Source organism: Haliotis asinina, chromosome 6, assembly GCF_037392515.1.
Source record: "Haliotis asinina isolate JCU_RB_2024 chromosome 6, JCU_Hal_asi_v2, whole genome shotgun sequence".
Classification (NCBI taxonomy): domain Eukaryota; kingdom Metazoa; phylum Mollusca; class Gastropoda; order Lepetellida; family Haliotidae; genus Haliotis; species Haliotis asinina.
The window spans coordinates 37,741,490-37,764,909 of record NC_090285.1 but is presented as its reverse complement, the minus strand read 5'-3'; the positions used below and the strand labels follow the sequence as shown (position 1 = coordinate 37,764,909).

General features: G+C 46.0%; 1 protein-coding gene across 1 annotated transcript; it reads left to right on the top strand.

The window, feature by feature from the left end:
* The first annotated feature begins 648 nt into the window (after nucleotides 1–648).
* LOC137287599 (uncharacterized) lies at nucleotides 649–14,924 on the top strand. Its single transcript, XM_067819972.1, has 6 exons — nucleotides 649–851; nucleotides 9,174–9,870; nucleotides 10,996–11,122; nucleotides 12,162–12,327; nucleotides 13,395–14,109; nucleotides 14,819–14,924. Exons 1-6 carry the CDS (start codon nucleotides 719–721, stop codon nucleotides 14,874–14,876), a joined length of 1,896 nt encoding a protein of 631 aa, XP_067676073.1. The 5' UTR covers nucleotides 649–718; the 3' UTR covers nucleotides 14,877–14,924.
* The last annotated feature ends 8,496 nt before the right edge of the window (nucleotides 14,925–23,420 follow it).

The following is a 23,420-nucleotide window of genomic DNA, read 5'->3' as shown; positions in this document are numbered from 1 at the left end:
GCTTCTGGAACACACGTGAGAGGGTGTCAATGGAATGGCACTGGTCAGCAAACTCCGTGATTTACTGGTTGGTCTGTGTGAGCATTCTGCCAACAGAATCAACTGAACAGAATTGTGACCATTCATGAGGACCCATATTCTGTCTGGCATCCATTTTTACCAGTGAAAATTAAGATTTGTCCCCACAAAGGATATGTGTTTGCTATGTTTTATACTGTACAGCTGGAGTTGAAACGAAGCATGTCGAAACGCTGAAAATATGAGCGAAAATGTTTTCTCTGAACCATCTCCGTTAATGCATCCAAAATAAAGCTAGAAGACTGATAGAATTAAGGAATTTTCCTTCTTTCATCTACAGGATATTTCATCCGCCATGGCCTCTGTGCTTTTGATCATATGTGATCACTGGGAGGAAAACAGACTGGATACGATAGTTTCACTTATTCACGTTACTATCATATTGAACATTACAAATCGGATTTGTTGCTTAACACCATACTCAACAATAGTTCGCCATATTATAATCGATTCTTAACCTTCAGGGGAGTCATGAGACTTAAGGTTCTTGCAAAACACCCTTTAACTGACATGTCTGTATGAGCCATTTGAAAACTGTCACATATCCTGATCTATGTGTACAATCTTATCAGACGGCGTCCCGTCCTTTCCCACGCCCGTAATTGTACACATATAGATTGTAAGGCTCCATGATCCCAATATGATGTCTCAATACGCCATGAAGGTTGCGGTGCTGCTGGTCGCTCTGTCCCTAGCGTCCGGGGACAATCTGGACGACGTCATGAAGCGGATGGACGCCGTAAATGCAACTAACTGTCACCATAAAAGCTACTGTAAGTGCAGCGTTTGTCCAGTTTGTCCACAGACGTTTGAACTATGGAACACGAGTTCCAATATCTATCTCCCCGTGTGTCCTGATTGTAAAGAGGATTTACGCTTCCTGTCCCGATGGCGATAATCGGTATGGCTCATACAACCACGTAGAATGTCATGACACCCCTGTGGGTGAGGGTGCCAATCAATCTCTGGCAGCCCTTGGTTGGTGTAAGCGGTGATTGATGTTACCGGGTAGTCATGATCGGGGATTAATGCAATTGTATCTCACCCGCAAAGATTTAAAGTACTGCTGGTGATTTAAAGTACTGCAGCTTGACTGGATGGTTAAGAATCGTTTATTATATGGTGAACTATTTTTGAGTATGGTGTTGATGAAGATTTGTTATGTGTTATGTGATAGCAACGTGAATAAGTGAAACTATCGAATGCAATCTGGTTTCCTCTCGGTGATCACATATGATTTCAAGAACTGAGACGGAGGCGGATAAAATATCCTGTAGATGCAAGAAAGAACATTCCTTAATTCTGTCAGTCTTCTAGCTTTATTTTGGATGCATTAACGGAGATAGTTCAAAGAAAACATTTTACTTCATATCTTTCAGCTTTTCGACGTGCCGGCTCTGTTTCAACCCTAGTTTAAAGTATAAAATATAGCAAACACATTTCCTCTGTGTGGACAAATCTTAATTTTTATTGGCATAAATGGATGCCAGACAGAATATGGGCCCTCATGAATGGTCACGCTTTCTGTTCAGTTGAATCTGGTAAAAGATTACACAGGCCGATCGGTAAACCACAGGGGTTTGCTGAAACCGTCTGACAAGTGCCAGTGCCAGTGCAAGTGCTAAGCTAAATGTGCCAGTCTCTGGTGTCTAGGGTGTATGAGTGAATTCAGTTTGCCATATTACAGACATATGGCGACGGCCTATAGATATGTAAATAATCGACTCTGAACTAGAAAATCAGGAGCATCGCAAGTGGGATAGGGTGCCATATGTCAGCCAAGTCACCGAGCTGGCCACTCGATCCCGTTAGCTGCCTCTCACGGCAATCCTGGGTTATTGAAGACCCTTACTAACCTAGATTTTCGGGGATCTTCACTAGGTGTGATAGGGTGCCATGTGTCAGCCAAGTCACCGAGCTGGCCATTCGATCCCGTTAGCTGCCTCTCACGACAATGGTGGGTTATTGAAGACCCTTACTAACCTAGATTTTCGGGGATCTTCACTAGGTGTGAAGTGTGATAGGGTGCCATATGTCAGCCAAGTCACCGAGCTGGCCACTCGATCCCGTTAGCTGCCTCTCACGACAATGGTGGGTTATTGAAGACCCTTACTAACCTAGATTTTCGGGGATCTTCACTAGGTGTGATAGGGTGCCATATGTCAGCCAGGTCACCGAGCTGGCCACTCGATCCCGTTAGCTGCCTCTCACGACAATGGTGGGTTATTGAAGACCCTTACTAACCTAGATTTTCGGGGATCTTCACTAGGTGTGATAGGGTGCCATATGTCAGCCAAGTCACCGAGCTGGCCACTCGATCCCGTTAGCTGCCTCTCACGACAATGGTGGGTTATTGAAGACCCTTACTAACCTAGATTTTCGGGGATCTTCACTAGGTGTGATAGGGTGCCATATGTCAGCCAAGTCACCGAGCTGGCCATTCGATCCCGTTAGCTGCCTCTCACGACAATGGTGGGTTATTGAAGACCCTTACTAACCTAGATTTTCGGGGATCTTCACTAGGTGTGATAGGGTGCCATATGTCAGCCAAGTCACCGAGCTGGCCACTCGATCCCGTTAGCTGCCTCTCACGACAATCGTGGGTTATTGAAGACCCTTACTAACCTAGATTTTCGGGGATCTTCACTAGGTGTGATAGGGTGCCATATGTCAGCCAAGTCACCGAGCTGGCCACTCGATCCCGTTAGCTGCCTCTCACGACAATCGTGGGTTATTGAAGACCCTTACTAACCTAGATTTTCGGGGATCTTCACTAGGTGTGATAGGGTGCCATATGTCAGCCAAGTCACCGAGCTGGCCACTCGATCCCGTTAGCTGCCTCTCACGACAATGGTGGGTTATTGAAGACCCTTACTAACCTAGATTTTCGGGGATCTTCACTAGGTGTGATAGGGTGCCATATGTCAGCCAAGTCACCGAGCTGGCCACTCGATCCCGTTAGCTGCCTCTCACGACAATCGTGGGTTATTGAAGACCCTTACTAACCTAGATTTTCGGGGATCTTCACTAGGTGTGATAGGGTGCCATATGTCAGCCAAGTCACCGAGCTGGCCACTCGATCCCGTTAGCTGCCTCTCACGACAATCGTGGGTTATTGAAGACCCTTACTAACCTAGATTTTCGGGGATCTTCACTAGGTGTGATAGGGTGCCATATGTCAGCCAAGTCACCGAGCTGGCCACTCGATCCCGTTAGCTGCCTCTCACGACAATGGTGGGTTATTGAAGACCCTTACTAACCTAGATTTTCGGGGATCTTCACTAGGTGTGAAGTGTGATAGGGTGCCATATGTCAGCCAAGTCACCGAGCTGGCCACTCGATCGCGCTTGCTGCCTCTCACGACAATGGTGGGTTATTGAAGACCCTTACTAACCTAGATTTTTTGGGATCTTCACTAGGTGTGATAGGGTGCCATATGTCAGCCAAGTCACCGAGCTGGCCACTCGATCCCGTTAGCTGCCTCTCACGACAATGGTGGGTTATTGAAGACCCTTACTAACCTAGATTTTCGGGGATCTTCACTAGGTGTGATAGGGTGCCATATGTCAGCCAAGTCACCGAGCTGGCCACTCGATCCCGTTAGCTGCCTCTCACGACAATGGTGGGTTATTGAAGACCCTTACTAACCTAGATTTTCGGGGATCTTCACTAGGTGTGATAGGGTGCCATATGTCAGCCAAGTCACCGAGCTGGCCACTCGATCCCGTTAGCTGCCTCTCACGACAATGGTGGGTTATTGAAGACCCTTACTAACCTAGATTTTTTGGGATCTTCACTAGGTGTGATAGGGTGCCATATGTCAGCCAAGTCACCGAGCTGGCCACTCGATCCCGTTAGCTGCCTCTCACGACAATGGTGGGTTATTGAAGACCCTTACTAACCTAGATTTTCGGGGATCTTCACTAGGTGTGATAGGGTGCCATATGTCAGCCAAGTCACCGAGCTGGCCACTCGATCCCGTTTGCTGCCTCTCACGACAATGGTGGGTTATTGAAGACTCTTACTAACCTAGATTTTCGGGGATCTTCACTAGGTGTGATAGGGTGCCATATGTCAGCCAAGTCACCGAGCTGGCCACTCGATCCCGTTAGCTGCCTCTCACGACAATCGTGGGTTATTGAAGACCCTTAGTAACCTAGATTTTCGGGGATCTTCACTAGGTGTGAAGTGTGATAGGATGCCATATGTCAGCCAAGTCACCGAGCTGGCCACTCGATCCCGTTAGCTGCCTCTCACGGCAATCCTGGGTTATTGAAGACCCTTACTAACCTAGATTTTCGGGGATCTTCACTAGGTGTGATAGGGTGCCATATGTCAGCCAAGTCACCGAGCTGGCCACTCGATCCCGTTAGCTGCCTCTCACGACAATGGTGGGTTATTGAAGACCCTTACTAACCTAGATTTTCGGGGATCTTCACTAGGTGTGATAGGGTGCCATATGTCAGCCAAGTCACCGAGCTGGCCACTCGATCCCGTTAGCTGCCTCTCACGACAATGGTGGGTTATTGAAGACCCTTACTAACCTAGATTTTCGGGGATCTTCACTAGGTGTGAAGTGTGATAGGATGCCATATGTCAGCCAAGTCACCGAGCTGGCCACTCGATCCCGTTAGCTGCCTCTCACGGCAATCCTGGGTTATTGAAGACCCTTACTAACCTAGATTTTCGGGGATCTTCACTAGGTGTGATAGGGTGCCATATGTCAGCCAAGTCACCGAGCTGGCCACTCGATCCCGTTAGCTGCCTCTCACGACAATGGTGGGTTATTGAAGACCCTTACTAACCTAGATTTTCGGGGATCTTCACTAGGTGTGAAGTGTGATAGGGTGCCATATGTCAGCCAAGTCACCGAGCTGGCCACTCGATCGCGCTTGCTGCCTCTCACGACAATGGTGGGTTATTGAAGACCCTTACTAACCTAGATTTTCGGGGATCTTCACTAGGTGTGATAGGGTGCCATATGTCAGCCAAGTCACCGAGCTGGCCACTCGATCCCGTTAGCTGCCTCTCACGACAATGGTGGGTTATTGAAGACCCTTACTAACCTAGATTTTCGGGGATCTTCACTAGGTGTGATAGGGTGCCATATGTCAGCCAAGTCACCGAGCTGGCCACTCGATCCCGTTAGCTGCCTCTCACGACAATGGTGGGTTATTGAAGACCCTTACTAACCTAGATTTTCGGGGATCTTCACTAGGTGTGATAGGGTGCCATATGTCAGCCAAGTCACCGAGCTGGCCACTCGATCCCGTTAGCTGCCTCTCACGACAATGGTGGGTTATTGAAGACCCTTACTAACCTAGATTTTTTGGGATCTTCACTAGGTGTGATAGGGTGCCATATGTCAGCCAAGTCACCGAGCTGGCCACTCGATCCCGTTAGCTGCCTCTCACGACAATGGTGGGTTATTGAAGACCCTTACTAACCTAGATTTTCGGGGATCTTCACTAGGTGTGATAGGGTGCCATATGTCAGCCAAGTCACCGAGCTGGCCACTCGATCCCGTTTGCTGCCTCTCACGACAATGGTGGGTTATTGAAGACTCTTACTAACCTAGATTTTCGGGGATCTTCACTAGGTGTGATAGGGTGCCATATGTCAGCCAAGTCACCGAGCTGGCCACTCGATCCCGTTAGCTGCCTCTCACGACAATCGTGGGTTATTGAAGACCCTTAGTAACCTAGATTTTCGGGGATCTTCACTAGGTGTGAAGTGTGATAGGATGCCATATGTCAGCCAAGTCACCGAGCTGGCCACTCGATCCCGTTAGCTGCCTCTCACGGCAATCCTGGGTTATTGAAGACCCTTACTAACCTAGATTTTCGGGGATCTTCACTAGGTGTGATAGGGTGCCATATGTCAGCCAAGTCACCGAGCTGGCCACTCGATCCCGTTAGCTGCCTCTCACGGCAATCCTGGGTTATTGAAGACCCTTACTAACCTAGATTTTCGGGGATCTTCACTAGGTGTGATAGCGTGCCATATGTCAGCCAAGTCACCGAGCTGGCCACTCGATCCCGTTAGCTGCCTCTCACGACAATGGTGGGTTATTGAAGACCCTTACTAACCTAGATTTTCGGGGATCTTCACTAGGTGTGAAGTGTGATAGGGTGCCATATGTCAGCCAAGTCACCGAGCTGGCCACTCGATCGCGCTTGCTGCCTCTCACGACAATGGTGGGTTATTGAAGACCCTTACTAACCTAGATTTTCGGGGATCTTCACTAGGTGTGATAGGGTGCCATATGTCAGCCAAGTCACCGAGCTGGCCACTCGATCCCGTTAGCTGCCTCTCACGACAATGGTGGGTTATTGAAGACCCTTACTAACCTAGATTTTCGGGGATCTTCACTAGGTGTGATAGGGTGCCATATGTCAGCCAAGTCACCGAGCTGGCCACTCGATCCCGTTAGCTGCCTCTCACGACAATGGTGGGTTATTGAAGACCCTTACTAACCTAGATTTTCGGGGATCTTCACTAGGTGTGATAGGGTGCCATATGTCAGCCAAGTCACCGAGCTGGCCACTCGATCCCGTTAGCTGCCTCTCACGACAATGGTGGGTTATTGAAGACCCTTACTAACCTAGATTTTTTGGGATCTTCACTAGGTGTGATAGGGTGCCATATGTCAGCCAAGTCACCGAGCTGGCCACTCGATCCCGTTAGCTGCCTCTCACGACAATGGTGGGTTATTGAAGACCCTTACTAACCTAGATTTTCGGGGATCTTCACTAGGTGTGATAGGGTGCCATATGTCAGCCAAGTCACCGAGCTGGCCACTCGATCCCGTTAACTGCCTCTCACGACAATGGTGGGTTATTGAAGACCCTTACTAACCTAGATTTTCGGGGATCTTCACTAGGTGTGATAGGGTGCCATATGTCAGCCAAGTCACCGAGCTGGCCACTCGATCCCGTTTGCTGCCTCTCACGACAATGGTGGGTTATTGAAGACTCTTACTAACCTAGATTTTCGGGGATCTTCACTAGGTGTGATAGGGTGCCATATGTCAGCCAAGTCACCGAGCTGGCCACTCGATCCCGTTAGCTGCCTCTCACGACAATCGTGGGTTATTGAAGACCCTTAGTAACCTAGATTTTCGGGGATCTTCACTAGGTGTGAAGTGTGATAGGATGCCATATGTCAGCCAAGTCACCGAGCTGGCCACTCGATCCCGTTAGCTGCCTCTCACGGCAATCCTGGGTTATTGAAGACCCTTACTAACCTAGATTTTCGGGGATCTTCACTAGGTGTGATAGGGTGCCATATGTCAGCCAAGTCACCGAGCTGGCCACTCGATCCCGTTAGCTGCCTCTCACGACAATGGTGGGTTATTGAAGACCCTTACTAACCTAGATTTTCGGGGATCTTCACTAGGTGTGAAGTGTGATAGGATGCCATATGTCAGCCAAGTCACCGAGCTGGCCACTCGATCCCGTTAGCTGCCTCTCACGACAATCGTGGGTTATTGAAGACCCTTACTAACCTAGACTTTCGGGGATCTTCACTAGGTGTGAAGTGTGATAGGATGCCATGTGTCAGCCAAGTCACCGAGCTGGCCACTCGATCCCGTTAGCTGCCTCTCACGACAATGGTGGGTTATTGAAGACCCTTACTAACCTAGATTTTCGGGGATCTTCACTAGGTGTGAAGTGTGATAGGGTGCCATGTGTCAGCCAGGTCACCGAGCTGGCCACTCGATCCCGTTAGCTGCCTCTCACGACAATGGTGGGTTATTGAAGACCCTTACTAACCTAGATTTTCGGGGATCTTCACTAGGTGTGAAGTGTGATAGGATGCCATGTGTCAGCCAAGTCACCGAGCTGGCCACTCGATCCCGTTAGCTGCCTCTCACGACAATCGTGGGTTATTGAAGACCCTTACTAACCTAGATTTTCGGGGATCTTCACTAGGTGTGAAGTGTGATAGGATGCCATGTGTCAACCAAGTCACCGAGCTGGCTATTCGATCCCACTAATTGCCTCTCACGACAATCATGGGTTACTGAAGACCCACTCTGACCTGGATCTTCGGGGATCTTCACTAGGTGTCTCGTGAATATCTGGACGACATGAAGCAATTTACCAACTGTAGCTATAAAGCAACTGAAGTTTTCCAAGTTCCTATCTGGAAACCCACACCCAATTAGTATCGTTTTTCTGTTCCACTATGACACATCGTCGTAGAACTGTGTCAAAATCCAGGCCCCGGGATTGCGAAATGAGATCTTATCAGAACCACAGTCACGATCCACAAAGCGATCGTAACTTTACGACCTGTCGTACTTCTATAGTTGATAAAGGGGTAACGACTACTTTGCTGTACGAGAGCTATGTCCTTGTCTGCATGTAACCGTTGCCTCATTTCATTTCAAGGTAACATTTGAAATTACACCTATAGCTTAGTCCGGTACAAAATATTCTGTTCGACTTATGTGGCAGTCCAGATGAACGCAATTCGCATACCTCTGTGTGTTTACTTTGGCGTATAGACAAAGGAATGATTCCTCCTTCTGGGGAAATTATCCTGCGAACTTTCATATTCGACCATACAGTTTCTCTTGAGTTAGCTTGTTACAAAAAGTAAACGACAGATGAAGTATGACTGAAAAGAGGTACAGATCGTATATGTGTGTTTATCACGCCGGATCGAAAGAACAAATCTAGAAATGTTACCATCATTGAGCGCATCTTTATGTCTTCACGGATCCAAGTTTTCAGGCACACTGATGCCTCGAAACTAGCCATAACCCACAATAAATAAATAAATAAATAAATAAATAAATAAATAAATAAATAAATAAATAAATAAATAAATAAATAAAAAAGGTTTCAGTTGCCACAACGTGAGCGAGTTAAGTTTCACGCCACTTACAGCAATATACCCATAATATCACGGCGCAGGACACCGGATGTCCACAAATGGGGTTCACACGATGTACCCATTTGGTGAATTGAACACGAGCGAACGTTTTAACCACAAGACTGCTCCACCCCTACCCCCTCTTTTATCGGATCTCTAGTTAGACAAGAAGTTTGAAAACAGTTGTTACATTTCTTGTTTGTTTTCTCCAGCTGAGCTGCGCCTTTGGTCCAGTGCTCGCTCCCACATTCCGACATATCAAGATGGAGCACAGGAGATGTTTACCAATCGATCGCTGGCCATGGAAGCTTTTAAAATGACCCTGAACCGCGCCTTCTTTTTCTCAATCATCTACCAGAAACTGAATAAGACCACGGACTTTGGAAAACAGCCCGACCTCGTCTACACGTATCTCTCAGCCATTAGTGACGTCACTTCCGGACCGGATGATATCGTGGGATCTGGGATCTATTACGATAGAAACACTTCGTATCCAAACTTTTACCGAACTCAGCCTTTCAACCTGACACTAGCCTTGTTTGGACCTTACGCGAACCGTATGCAGGGACATATAAGGGTTGAAGACGACAGCATTCGTAATTACACAAAGTTAGCCGTCGGGTCTACCGCTTTCGAATGGTATAGTCTCTGGCTAAATGACTATCAAGCGGACATAAGACCCAAAGACGTGTATGAGATAGGTGCCAATGGAGATGACAGTCAAAATTCCACGTTCCGTTTTTTCGGTCCAAATTATCACGCTGACGTTTTCGATAAAACGATGCCAGTTAGGTTCACAACTCCCTATTTTGACTGTGGGCGGACAAATAAATGGGTTGTGAGCGTGGTGTCACCTATAACGGATTATATGCCCCGTTATACACTGTGGCAGCATCTGCGGAGACCATTGTAAGTACATGTTTCTTTGTCTACCTTTCTAGTGAGCCATATGTCCTTGTGTGGTCCCTCTTCCTTTATTACTTTGCAGTAAGATATTCCTTCCTGTATTTGTTTATCTGGTCCAGAGTAGGTTATTTACAGACCGTACGCACAGAGTATATTTTGTTAGAAACTTCTGACATCTCCCATTATGTTGCGGGAAATCTGAAAGATATGTTTTCACGTGTGAGCGGGTATCTGATCGGAAATTACCTGGGTAACTGAGTGAGTGAGTTTAGTTTTACGCCGCACTTAGCAATATTCCAGCTAACTGGCTGTAGTCTGTATATAATCGAGTCTTGAAAAGACAATCCAGTGATCAACAACATTAGCAACGATCTGCACATTTGGGAACCGATGACATATGTCAACCAAGTCATCGAGCCTGACCACCCGATCCCGACCACCCGATCCCGTTAGTCACCTCTTGCAACAAGCACAGTCGCCTTTTATGGCAGGCATGGGTTGCTGAAGGCATATTCTTCCCCGAGACTTCCACGGGTCCCTGGGTAAGTTGACCTGTATTACAAATTGTAGTGTTGTAAAAAGAATAACAAACTGATATTCATATTTTGTGCTCTGACATTTTCTGTTTTTAAATGGTAGTGAAAAGAAAACGAATGTTTTTAAAACAAAACTCTTTTGGACCATGGACTTAATAATAATACTGGTATAAATGCAAACTTGATCACGTCACTATAGGGCTGGAATAATGCCAACATGACGTAAAGCCCAGCTCTACTCAACTCTGACAGTTTCGAAGCCTTGGCGCAGCAGAATCCCGGTACCAGACTGAGTTTCAATCGTATCCATTCGTAACTACTCGCCTCTTTCCGTAACCCGAATGACACGAGTAGCTACGAATGAATCGTATCTACATATTTTTTTGCTGTCCATACCCCGATTCCTTGTACTTTCCCATCGGTTAATTCCTTACTACTGGTAACCCTCATCTATTCATCATCTGTCTTCATACTTCTCGACAATTCATCTGCCATTGGTTATCGTATTCAGTCATGTATGTGTCATTCGCAAGTGTAAAGAATACGTTTGCTGCTTTCAAATTGAATACATCGGATAATCACTTTGTTGCAGATTTGTAGCTGAATCCACAGTCGAAATAGATTACACAAAACTCGATATCAACCCGTGTCCCTATTCAATTGGGAATCCTCGCCCGAACTACTTTGCTGACATGGCATTCTGCAAAAGCACAACAGACGTAAGCATTAGTCACTTCTTAACGTCATTGTGTTGTATACAAAAGTGTCATAACTTCAGTGTCTCTCTGAACGTCTTATTGTATAATATCCTACTAGAACTCTCAGACGTGAAGACCAAACATTTGCTCTCCGTTCCCCTTTCTTCCTTTGGTAAGAGGTCTTTCCAGTACGCTGGTCCTACTGTGTTGAATTCTCTCCCTGTCCATTTGAAGCAATTTGTCACACGGTGATTCTGATGAGAGTGTGAGGAGAGTGAGTGAGTGGGTTTAGCATTACGCCGCAATCAGCACTATTCCAGCTATATGGCGGCGGTCAGTAAATAATCGAGTCTGGACAAAACAATCCAGTGGTCAACAGCATGAGCATCGATCTGCGCAATTGGGAACCGATCCCTTGTGTCAACCAAGCCAGCGAGCCTGACCACCCGATCCCGTTAGTCGCCTCTTACGTCAAGCAGAGTCGCCGTTTATAGCAAGCATGGGTTGCTGAAGGCCTATTCTACCCCTGGCCTTCACGAATCATGAGGAAAGTACATATCCATGGGTTAGGTGTAACACCTTTTCACAGTATAATGGTTGTATTACGGCGTATCAGCTAAACGTTTAACACTTCCATGGGTATGCAATAGTCATTTCGAAACTAGACTTTAATTCCGGTTCGGACATACAACCGAAATGTAATCTTTGTTCACATGTTTGATACTACCTAAACTTGAAACTTATATTCAGTGAAGTGTCAAATATAGAGTTTCCTCTTGCCCTCAAACCAGAAACTAACAGTCAGTCAAGTTTCAACTACAGCATCTCACCTTGCCCTCAAACCAGAAACTAACAGTCAGTTAAGATTCAACTACAGCATCTCACCTTGCCCTCAAACCAGAAACTAACAGTCAGTCAAGTTTCAACTACAGCATCTCACCTTGCCCTCAAACCACAAACTTACAGTCAGTTAAGATTCAACTACAGCATCCCATCTTGCCCTTAAACCTGAAACTAACAGTCAGGAAAGTTCCATGTCCAGACTTTCCTCTCCCAACAGTGCAGGCCGGTAAGTGGATTCGGGCTGAGCCATGGCGGATACGAGTGTGTGTGCAAACCAGGCTACCGCTACAAGAACAGCACTCAGACGGAACCTTTCAAAGGTTTGGACATGGAACAGGCAACCCTTCGAGAGTACATGCATGGATTTGACTGCGTGAAAACAGGTGAGGATCAGTTTTGTTTCTTGTAAACATGAATACATCAATGCACAAGAATTGACAGTGTTTCTTGACAGAATCCAGTTTGCTCGAAGGCTAAAAATCTTGAAAACCTAGCAAAACATTCAAACTCATTTAGCATGTGTCCCTGCATTGAACCTTGTTTTTCCTGTGGCAAGACAACAAATCTCGGTGAAAAAGTCATGTCAATTAATGTCAACTTGCTGAAGTCCACTGTCATAGAACTGAATGACCTACATTAGTCTCGCACACTACCTGCGAATGTCTACAGCTTCACTGTAGAGTATTGGTATCCGATGATAGCTCATATTACATAGATACTGCACAATGCACATGTGCCAAAGACTGGTGGTCACCTGTTCTAGCTAGGTTTCTACGCAAGCTTTATGTCGCATAGCTTGTGAAGAAACCCTGCAAAAACGTAAAGGAACACCTCAGAGAGAGAGACACACACACACACACACGCGCACGCACGCACACACACACACACACACACACACACACACACACACACACACACACACACACACACACATATATATATATATATATATATATATATATATATATATATATATATATATATATATATATATATATATTGGTAGTCTGATGTTGGTTGTCTCTTATCCACAGATCTAAACATGTCCTCTTAACGCCGTCACTGGTCTATTATTTTCCTGCTCGGATAGATAAATCTGCGGAAAAGAACAGGCTTTTTGATTTATATTAAATCGGATCACCGTGATTCCTGAAGTTGGAGATAACGTTTTTGGCCATACCTCTGTGTTTGGGCATAACTGAACTGTTTTCTTTTCTGAGACTGAAACACTCAGACTGAACTCAGACAAGAAAAAATGAGATCACAAATTATATGACATCGTAGACAATAAAAGGTAGTAGAGCTTCTCGTGACTAATACCATTTGTATTTCTTAAAACAAACATGTGACTGATGAACTTTCAAAACAATAGAAGTTGCGACGATGTATCGCTCAGCTGGTACATAAAAATCGAGTGCCAGTACCGTTATTTGAACATTTACATCTACAGATGAAGTCATTATCGGTAAACGGGACAAGACAGCATTGACGGACAACACTTCCCAAGAGAAGCAGAAGGTCCTGACCATAACTGCCGACAACTGCCTTTCTATGCCTTCAAGCGACCTTGTTCTCCCCTACAATGAGGGGTTAACCAAGCATTTCAAACCTCAAGGTCGCGTCGCAGTTCGTTTAGCTCACTTCCTGAGCAGCTTCCTTCAAACTCAGTTCAACCCAGGACAGGGTAGTCAGCTGTATCCCCAGCAACGTCTGAACAAAGACCAACTGTTTGCTGAAGTCGCTGCCAACGTCTTTGGTGATATTCAGATAGTTGCCAGTGAAGCCTACATCAAGCTTGGCAAGGGGATTGAAAGTGTGTACATAACCAAGAAGATATCTCCCTCTGATAAAAACCCAAATGACCATGTCGTGAAGTCCTCGTCCATGAAGAGTCTGACAGAATCCGTCTTCATGGATGAGCAGAGTGTGTGGAAAACGGCTGTGTCTGGTCTGAGGACAATCGATGCCGAGCCATGGATGAGGATAATACCCAATGCCAAGACCCTCACCGAGATGAAAACGTGGACGTACAAAGTTCCTGATTATGACCAAGGGAAGTGGGGTGCCCCGACCTTTGTGTGCGACAGCCGTTTGATGGAGTGGACGTTGAAGTACACCGTCCCGGTATTTGGGCCCAGTCAGGGTGAAAGCGGCGTCGAGTTCAGGTGATTAAAAGACAACTCTGTACGTTTGCAATTATAGAAATCGTCAAAATCTGCCGAAATCCTCAAATTATATACTTTCGTATTATTCTTTGTTGTTGCTAAATTTGTCACGTTTCATTGCATTTATTTGAAACTGGATTCATAGAGGCATGAACCGAAAAAATGTATTGTATCAATCCAACGAATCCGAAATATGCTGAATGTGCCCCAAAATCCAGCGAATGACGATAGGAGTGAGCAGAAAGGGGGTTCCCTTCACTGTAATTGGCTTCCCCGGAAGTCGGCAGTAATAAGAGTGGTGCATTGGGAAAAGAATGCAATTACATTTGACACCTTCAACCAATCAAAATACAGGTTTTACAATGAATGTAACATTGACACCTTCAACCAATCAAAATACAGGTTTTACAATGAATGTAACATTGACACCTTCAACCAATCAAAATAGAGGTTTTACAATGAATGTAACAATGACACCTTCAACCAATCAAAATACAGGTTTTACAATGAATGTAACATTGACACCTTCAACCAATCAAAATACAGGTTTTACAATGAATGTAACAATGACACCTTCAACCAATCAAAATACAGGTTTTACAATGAATGTAACAATTCAGCTATTTCCCAATGAGCGTAATATATCCACCTTCAATCCTTAAAACACATATATACTCTTATCTAACGTTCTTCGCTTCTGTTGTTGCAGAGGAGCCGTGTCAGTATCTGTGTCCGTGCCCAAGTCCATGCTGCTCACTGACGGGTAGATGCAGCCGGTGGAACCTTGAAAGAAATAAATCGATTGTAAAAGTTCATTAAGTTCAGTGTTGAAATAGACCCACCGTTCTTGTTAGGAACTCTCATATTTGGTCTATTTAACCCACTATCGAAGTAACCCGTGAAGGTCCCGGGATAGAATACGCCTTCAGCAACCCATGCTTGCCATAAAATACGACTATGCTTGTGAGAGGCGACTAACAGGATCGAGTAGTCAGGCTTGCTGACTTGGTTGGGACTTGTCTTCGGTTCCCAATTGCGCAGATCGATGCTCATGTTGTTGATCACTGGATCGTCTGGTCCAGACTCGATTATTTACAGACCGCCGCCATATAGCTGGAATATTGCTGAGTGCGGCGTAAAACTCAACTCACTCACTCACTATCGAAGTACTGCCAGGTGGCATGCAACACTGTACAGAGGTAGTTCCGTGGCTTGTCATCACAGACGTCTCGTCCTGAAATACTATTAGAACTTTCTGGAGGGCGAAAGGTTTCCACAAAATCTGGAAAAGAATGAGTAAATGGGTTCGTTCTTTGGTTTCTTCTTATTTCGTCCTAATGTCAACATACCAGTGATCCAGTGATCAACATCACCAACATCATTCTACTGGAATACGATGGCATGTGTCAATTAGGTTAGAAAGCCTGATCTCCCAATCGCGTTAGTCGCCTCTTGCGACATTTAAACCTCGATGTCATCCACATGGTCTAAGATAGGCGACATGCAGCACGAGAGATTTGACAGTTTATCGGACACGATCTAAACACATTCTACACACGTTTGCAAGTGCTGTTATCCAGTAAAACGTGGCATCATAGTCTTAGAAAACTGTTACAAATTTGACCTTTGAAATAATGCTTACTTTCATGACAGCTTTAACTAAAGTACTGTCGGAAATAGGAAATATTCAACACACATGAAAAAGCAAAACAATATCTTTGAAATGGCTCCTTGTGAAAGTAGGCAGCTCATGCATTTCATGCCAGGTGAGACGCCGGTCCGTCATCATACCTGGCTGAGCGATCTAATTGCCATCCACAGTATGATTTATTGTTTCCAGCAACTTGTATTTTTCCAAGGTTTTGCCCGATTTTATGAGTAAACATGATTTACTGAATCACCTCTTACGCATCCCACTGAATGCCCAGTTAGGCCAAGTTGAATTATTTTAACATGTCCTATTTGCAGTTGTATAAATTTGAGGTATACAGAGTAACAACCTAAGAACTTTTTTTCTATTTCCGACAGTCCTGTAGATTGTCCCAAGTTAACACCTGTATTAAAGAGATGATTGTCTCGATGCTGCCGGTTCTCTGATGAAGTTGGATGGACATCAAAGACAGAACGCGTTGATTGTGTCGAGGGTTTATTTTATTTGTTTGTTGTCTAACCCCATGGGTGCCACAGGGACATATAATTTCATCCTAAAAATTCTAATAAAATTCTAAATAGTTCACGTACACGTACACGATAATTCTGAAATACTGCAGATGAACCTAGAATCTGTTGGAATGTTTTCGAAAATACATCTATACACGAACGTCAAAGTGCGCTTTCCGCCATATTGGATAGTGTTTACAAAATCAGGGTTTACTCTTTGTTTAGCGCCACAATTTTCAGATATATGACGGCGGTCTGTAAATAATCCAGTCAAGTTCAGACAATCCAGTGACTGTGATCATCAGCATCGATCTACACAGCTCGGATGCGATGACGAGTCATCCAAGTCAATGAGCCTAACCACCCGGTCCCCTTAGTCGCCCCTTATAACAAGAATGAGCAGAAGACAAATTCTAAACCCGTATCTTCATCTTCGTGGTAAAGGAGAAGCAGAGACTGACTAATTTTTGGAAATAGGGAATCTGGCTGGTCGACTTCAGCAACCCCTACTTGTGGTGAATGGCGTCTAACGGGATCAGGTGGACGGACTCGCTGACTTGATTAGTTGCTGCATGTCATCGCATCCAATTTACAGAGATTGATGCTCATGATATCTATCAATGGGTTAACTCATTCCTGCCTGGATTATTTGCAGACCGAATCATGTAGTTGGAATGATATAGGCACCCTCCTGCGTTATTCTGGTCAGGGAAAGGTAGAGCAACTTTCTCGATTACGAAAACGTGACGTCACACGTGAAGTGATCATAGTATCATGACGCCACAAGATGTGGAACTGCTGATCACGTGACGTTATTGTTGTCTTAGCTGCCTGGACACACAACCGCATTTAGCTCGTTCTTGCAATTTTGTCAATCTATATTTCCCCACGATGCCAGGACAGACTGTACAGATCGTGTTTCAGCTCTACAACCTACCTCCTGGGGTGGAGGCCATGACGAGAGCCGATAGTCGGGTTAAAATCGGAGTTCTGGGTTCGATCCCCGAACTTGGCTCATGGAACATGTTATTTGATCAGCTGGGTATGCTTCGTGTCGTATAATAACATGCTTTATTGAGGTTTTGAAACCTCTTTGCTTTGAAATATATACACCAACCGTCGTCGTAGTTATTAATGACTGCGTGTTTGAAACATTTATATGTCGTTTAACGCCGCACTCGGGTTTCTTCAACCATATTACGGTTGTCTGCTAATGATAAAGTCTGGACCAGACAATCAAGTGATTGACATAATGAGCGGATCTTGACAGGTGTTTGAAGTCAGACATGTCTATTGTTTCCGACACACTGAAATGTGTTCATGTCTGAATTGTTACATTGTCATGTATTTCATGTCACAAGTACATGCTAATACAGAATAAAATCGGTACACCCATCACAGGCTGAGTACAAACATAAATGAGATCTCTACCCCCTCAATGAAAAGTAAGGTTATTTTGCTTAGTGTGTCATTCTGGGATGATGTAACAATTTTTACTTCATCCCCTGAAAAAGCAGCTCGACTTTATCTCACATGAAAAATAACATTAGCCACTCCAAATTAGGAACCAGTGTTCATTTGTGCAATGACATCAACCTCATACAGAGGATATTGTTCACACCCACCCACTGAGGGCAGGATATCAGCATTCATTCCTTCCCACCAATTCACAGCTGCATCATTTTGGCGTTTTTAAGTGTGCTCCTCAGGGTTGGGGTGAAATTAAGGCGAAACCGCATTATCAGTTGTTCAAGGGAGATTACTCTCTCCCTCTACCTCGTTCAGGCGAATGTGGGCCCACATTCAAAACTAATGTATCTTGAAAACATCAAATTAATTATGTCTCACAAATAAATACTGAAAAATTCAATATAATTGTGGCATATTGACTTAATACACCATTTGTCAAGGTAGCTATGGACGACTGCCTGCGTGTTTGAAACATTTATGTGTCGTTTAACCTCGCACTCAGCATCTCTGCAGCCATATTACTGTAGTCTGCTAATAATAAAGTCTGGATCAGATAATCAGGTAACTGACATAATAAGCATCAGATCTTGACAAGTGTCTGAGGTCAGTAGTGGATCATTTTCATGACACACTGTAATGCGTTCATGTTTCTAATACATGTTAATAAAGCACCAAATCTTTCAATCGTTCACAAAATACAATGCAAATATAAAATTTCCTTTCCTTTCATCTTTTAGTCTTGTGTATCCGTGATAATGGTGTAACTGTTAGTATGTCATCTCTCAAAAAGGCAGCTCGACTTTGTCTCATATGATAAATAACATTAACCAGTTCAAATCAGGAACCAGCGTTCATTTTTCATTCAGTGCTTATTGTAGGCATACATATATGCATTTATTCATACCGGCTAACTTAAATTCTCACTGATGTATATTTGAGTTCATCTGTTGCAGGACAAGTCCGAACTTCTACAGCGGCATCATGAAGTTCCGTTGGGTTTTCAAACATACCCAGTTCGTGGCATATACCAAGCTTATATCAGCTCTTACTACCAGTGTCAGACAGGAGAGGTGTTGGCTATGCTGCATTCTGAGGCCTCACTGGGGTCCTGGGACTCAAAGAAGGCCATTCACGCCAGACAATACCTGTCGAAGCATGGATGCTGGGTTGTTCACATTAGTACCACTGGAAGAGGGTTGTTCTGGATGAGGAGACTGGAGCCGTCAGACGCTAGGAGGAGCACTGGAACATTCATCTGACACCAGAAGCCAACATGGAGACCTTGTGCACATCACCAGCTACAAACTGATGACGTGTGATGTTGTACAGGATGTAGCAACGAAATGAATCGTAAATGTCTAATTTGAAAACAATTACATATTGTTTAATTCTACTGACCCAGAGTTAGGCTGTATATTCAGAGACAATGACTTAGGTGTCGGCATGGTACTTGCCACACTTCCAGATACAAAGGCATCAACATGGCTTTCTATGCTCATTTGACATGCACACTTATTACTGTTCATGGGATCTACTTATTTATATTTTTATTAAGAATGATATGTTATTAATGAAATTTGATTTTGATAATCTTCTGCTTCTTATTTCTTCAGTCAAATAGTTTGTGGTTAACCAGGCATATATGAATTAAAAACAAATGGGTCATGGGGGGAGAGGGGTACCGGTTTGAGAAGGCGGGTGCCAGGGTAGGGGTGAGGCCCGTGGGAAAATAGATGACAGGGTTGGGATGAGGGATTTGGGAAGACGGGTGACAGGATTGGGTAGAGGGGTTTGGGAAGATGGGTTACAGGTTAGGGGTGAAAGGCGTGGGAAGACCGGTGACAGGGTTGGGGTGAGCGGTGTGGGAAGACGGGTGATGGGTAGGCGCTGGGTTTGGGAAGACGGGTGACAGGGTAGGGGTGAGGTGTTTGGGAAGATGGGTGACAGGATAAGGGTGAGGGGTTTGGGAAGACAGGTGACAGGGTAGGGGTGGGTGGTTTGGGAAGACGGATGACAGGGTTGGGTGAGGGGTGTTGGAAGATGGGTGACTGGGTTGGGGTGAAGGGTGTGAGAAGATGGGTGATAGGGTAGGTTGAGGGGTTTGGGAAGACGGGTGACAGTAGGGGCAATGGGTTTTGGGAGATGGGTGACAGAGTTGGGGTGAAGGGTGTTGGAACACGGGTGACAGGATAGGGGTGGGAGGGGTGGGAAGACGGATGACAGGGTTGGGATGAGGGGTTTGGGAAGAGAGGGGACATGATTGGGGTGAGGCTTTTCAGAAGATGGGTGACAGGGTAGGGGTGAGGGGTTTGGGAAGACAGGTGACAGGATTGGGGTGAGGCTTTTGAGAAGATGAGTGACAGGGTTGGGGTGAGGGGTTTCAGAAGATGATTGGTTGGGGTGAAGGACTTGGGAAGACGGGTGACAGGGTAGGGTGAAGAGTGTTGGAAGACGGTTGACAGGGTAGGTTAACGGGTTTGGGAAGACGAATGACAGGGTTCGGGTGAAGGGTGTGGGAAGACGGATGACAGTTTTGGGATGAGGGGTTTGGGAAGATGAGACAGGATTGGGGTGAGGCTTTTGAGAAGATGAGTGACAGGGTTGGGGCGAGGAGTTTCAGAAGACAGGTGACAGGGTTGGGGTGAGGGGGTTGGGAAGTCGGGTGACAGGGTAGTGATGGGGGCTTGGGAAGATGGATGACAGTGTTGGGTGAGGGGTGATGGAAGACGGATGACTGGGTTTGGGTGAAGGGTTTAGGAAGACGAGTGACAAGGTAAGGGTGGGGGGTTTGGGAAGACGGGTGACTGGGTAAAGATTGGGGGTTTAGGAAGACGGGTGACAAGGTTGCGGTGAGGAGTTTGGGAAGATGGATGACAGGGTTGGAATCAAAGGTGTGGGAAGATGAGTGACAGGGTTGGGGTGAGGGGTTTGGGAAAACGGGTGACAGGGTAGGGTAGGCGTGTTTGGGATGCCGGGAAGGGGTGGGGGGTTGGGAAGACAGGTGACAGGGTAGGGTTTGGGGGTTTAGGAAGATGGATGACAGGGTAGGGATCAGGTTTCTGGGAAGACAGAGGACAGGATTCGGGTGAGGCTTTTGAGAAGATGTGTGACAGGGTTGGGGCAAGGGATTTCAGAAGACGGGTGACAGGGCTGGGGTGAAGTGATTGGGAAGACAGGTGACAGGGTTGGGATGAGGGGTTGGGAAGATGGATGACTGGGTAGGGTTGGGGGGGGTTGGGAAGACAGATGACAGTGTTGGTGAGGGGTGTTGGAAGATGGGTGACTGGGTAGGGGTGAAGGGTGTTGGAAGACGAGTGACAGGTTAGGGTAGGGGGTTTGGGAAGACGAGTGACAGGGTACAGATTGAGGTCTTGGGAAGATGGGTGACAGGGTAGGGGTGGGGTGTTTGGGAAGACGGATGACAGGGTTGGGTGAGAGGTGTTGGAAGACGGGTGACTGGTTTATGGTGAAGGGTGTTGGAAGATGAGTAACAGGCTGCGGGTGGGGGGTTTGGAAAGATGGGTGACAGCGTTGGGGTGAGGGGTTTGGGAAGATGGGTGACAGGATTGGGGTCAAGGGTTTGGGATTATCAGTGACAGGGGACAGGGTTGGGGTGAAGGGTCTAGGAAGATGGGTGACAGGGTAGGACGAGGGTTTGGGGGAGACATGTGACAAGGTGGGGGTGAGGTGTGTGGGAAGACGAGTGAAAGGGTTGGGGTGGAGGGTGTGGGAAGACGAGTGACAAGGTAAGGATGAGGTGTGTTGGAAGACGGGTGACAGGGTTAGGGTGAGGGGTGTGGGAAGACTAGTGACAAGGTAAGGGTGAGGTGTGTTGGAAGACGGGTGACAGGGTTGGGGTGAGGGGTTTTGGAAGACGGGTGACAGCGTGAAAGAGAGCGGTTGGAGAAGACAGGTGACAGGGTTGGGATGAAGGGTTTGGGAAGATGGATGACAGGGTGGAAGAGAGGGGTTTGGGAAGACGAGTGACAGGGTTGGAGTGGAGGGTGTGGGAAGACAAGTGACAAGGTAAGGGTGAGGTGTGTTGGAAGACGGGTGACAGGGTTGGGGTGAAGGGTTTGGGAAGACGGGTGACAGGGTAGGGGTTTGGGAACACGGGTGACAGGGTTAGGGTGAAGGGTGTAGAAGACAGGTGACAGGGTTTGGATGAGGGTTTTGAGAAGACGGTTTACAGGGTAGGTGTGAGGGGTTTGGGAAGACGGGTGACAGGGTGGAAGAGAGGGGTTGGAGAAGACGGGTGACAAGTTAGGGGTTTGGGAACACGGGTGACAGGGTTAGGGTGAAGGGTGTAGAAGACAGGTGACAGGGTTTGGATGAGGGGTTTGGGAAGACGGGTGACAGGGTAGGTGTGGGGGGTTTGGGATGATGGATGACAGGCTCCCCTTGCAGGGAGTGAGAGTTTGGGAAGACAAGGGACGGGGATAGGTGACCGGCTGTACATGAGGATTGTGGGAAGATTGCTGATGGAGTGTGCTGAATGATGACAGGTGACAGGGAGGGACTTGTTGGTTGAGGATGAGGCTACATAGACTACATCTCTTTTACATAGACTTGCATGCGCTGGTTTGGGTATACTTGTTTTGTGGATATTTGTTTTAGTGGCTGTACAACAGACCGGGTGTGGGTGTGGCATGACAGATGGCATCACGAGGACTGAAAGGAGCGGGAAGGGTGACAGGGTGTTGGGTGGTGGGGTGGCATAACAGATTACAAGACGAGGGTTAAGAGCAGTGGGGTGAAGAGTGTCAAAGTGTAGGGTGTGGGAGTAAGCACAAAGCAAATTACATGTTGTATAAATAGCATGTTTTCTTTCATCATTGATTTATTTGCTTATTATATGTTTATTTAAGCTTCATTTAAACAATGAAGCATATTACTAAAGAACAAACAGCAAAAGAGCCGATTCCAGCAAACATAGTGCAAGGAAGAATATAGAAACCACCTATCCTAACTGAGGACACAAACTGATTCGTTGATATAGGTTTTATGGCCGTTGGGGTCACGCACAGTAATGGTTCAATGTGTCATTTGTAAATATCATATATCCAACAGTTGTACAGCTTTACAGAAAAATGCGTGAAAGCTATAATGTACTTTCAAGTTAGAGACGTCCGTGTATCGTTAGCATTTGCCGCAGAAACATTTCCGAATAAAATGTATAAAATATGTTCTTTGGTTTCTTCTTATTTCATCCTAATGTCAACAGACATCAGGTTGTGACTACATGGTGCTGGAAGGTGAGTGAGTGAGTTTACTGGTAAACACATATAAGATGATCCACGACCTGACAAATGACCCCAATTTGTATACTTGGGAACGGCGTTGATTTCATGTCACGGTTAGCATGTATTGCACGTGCATAATCGTCAAGCTACCTGTAGCAGCCAAGCATAATCGCCCAATTCGTTGTACCGCCTCTCTTGTCACAAATGCGTTTAGTGCGCAGGATCATCTAATATGTGTCCAGCAGTAGTTTTACGCTGCACTCAGCAATATTTCACCTATATGGAGGCGGCCTATAAACAATCAAGCCTGGACCCGACTATGCAGTGATCAACAGCATGAACATCAATCTGTACAAATGGGAACCGATGACACGTGTCAACCAAGTCAGCGGCCTGGCCTCCAGTTGGTCGTCTCTTAAGACAAGTATGTGTTACTGA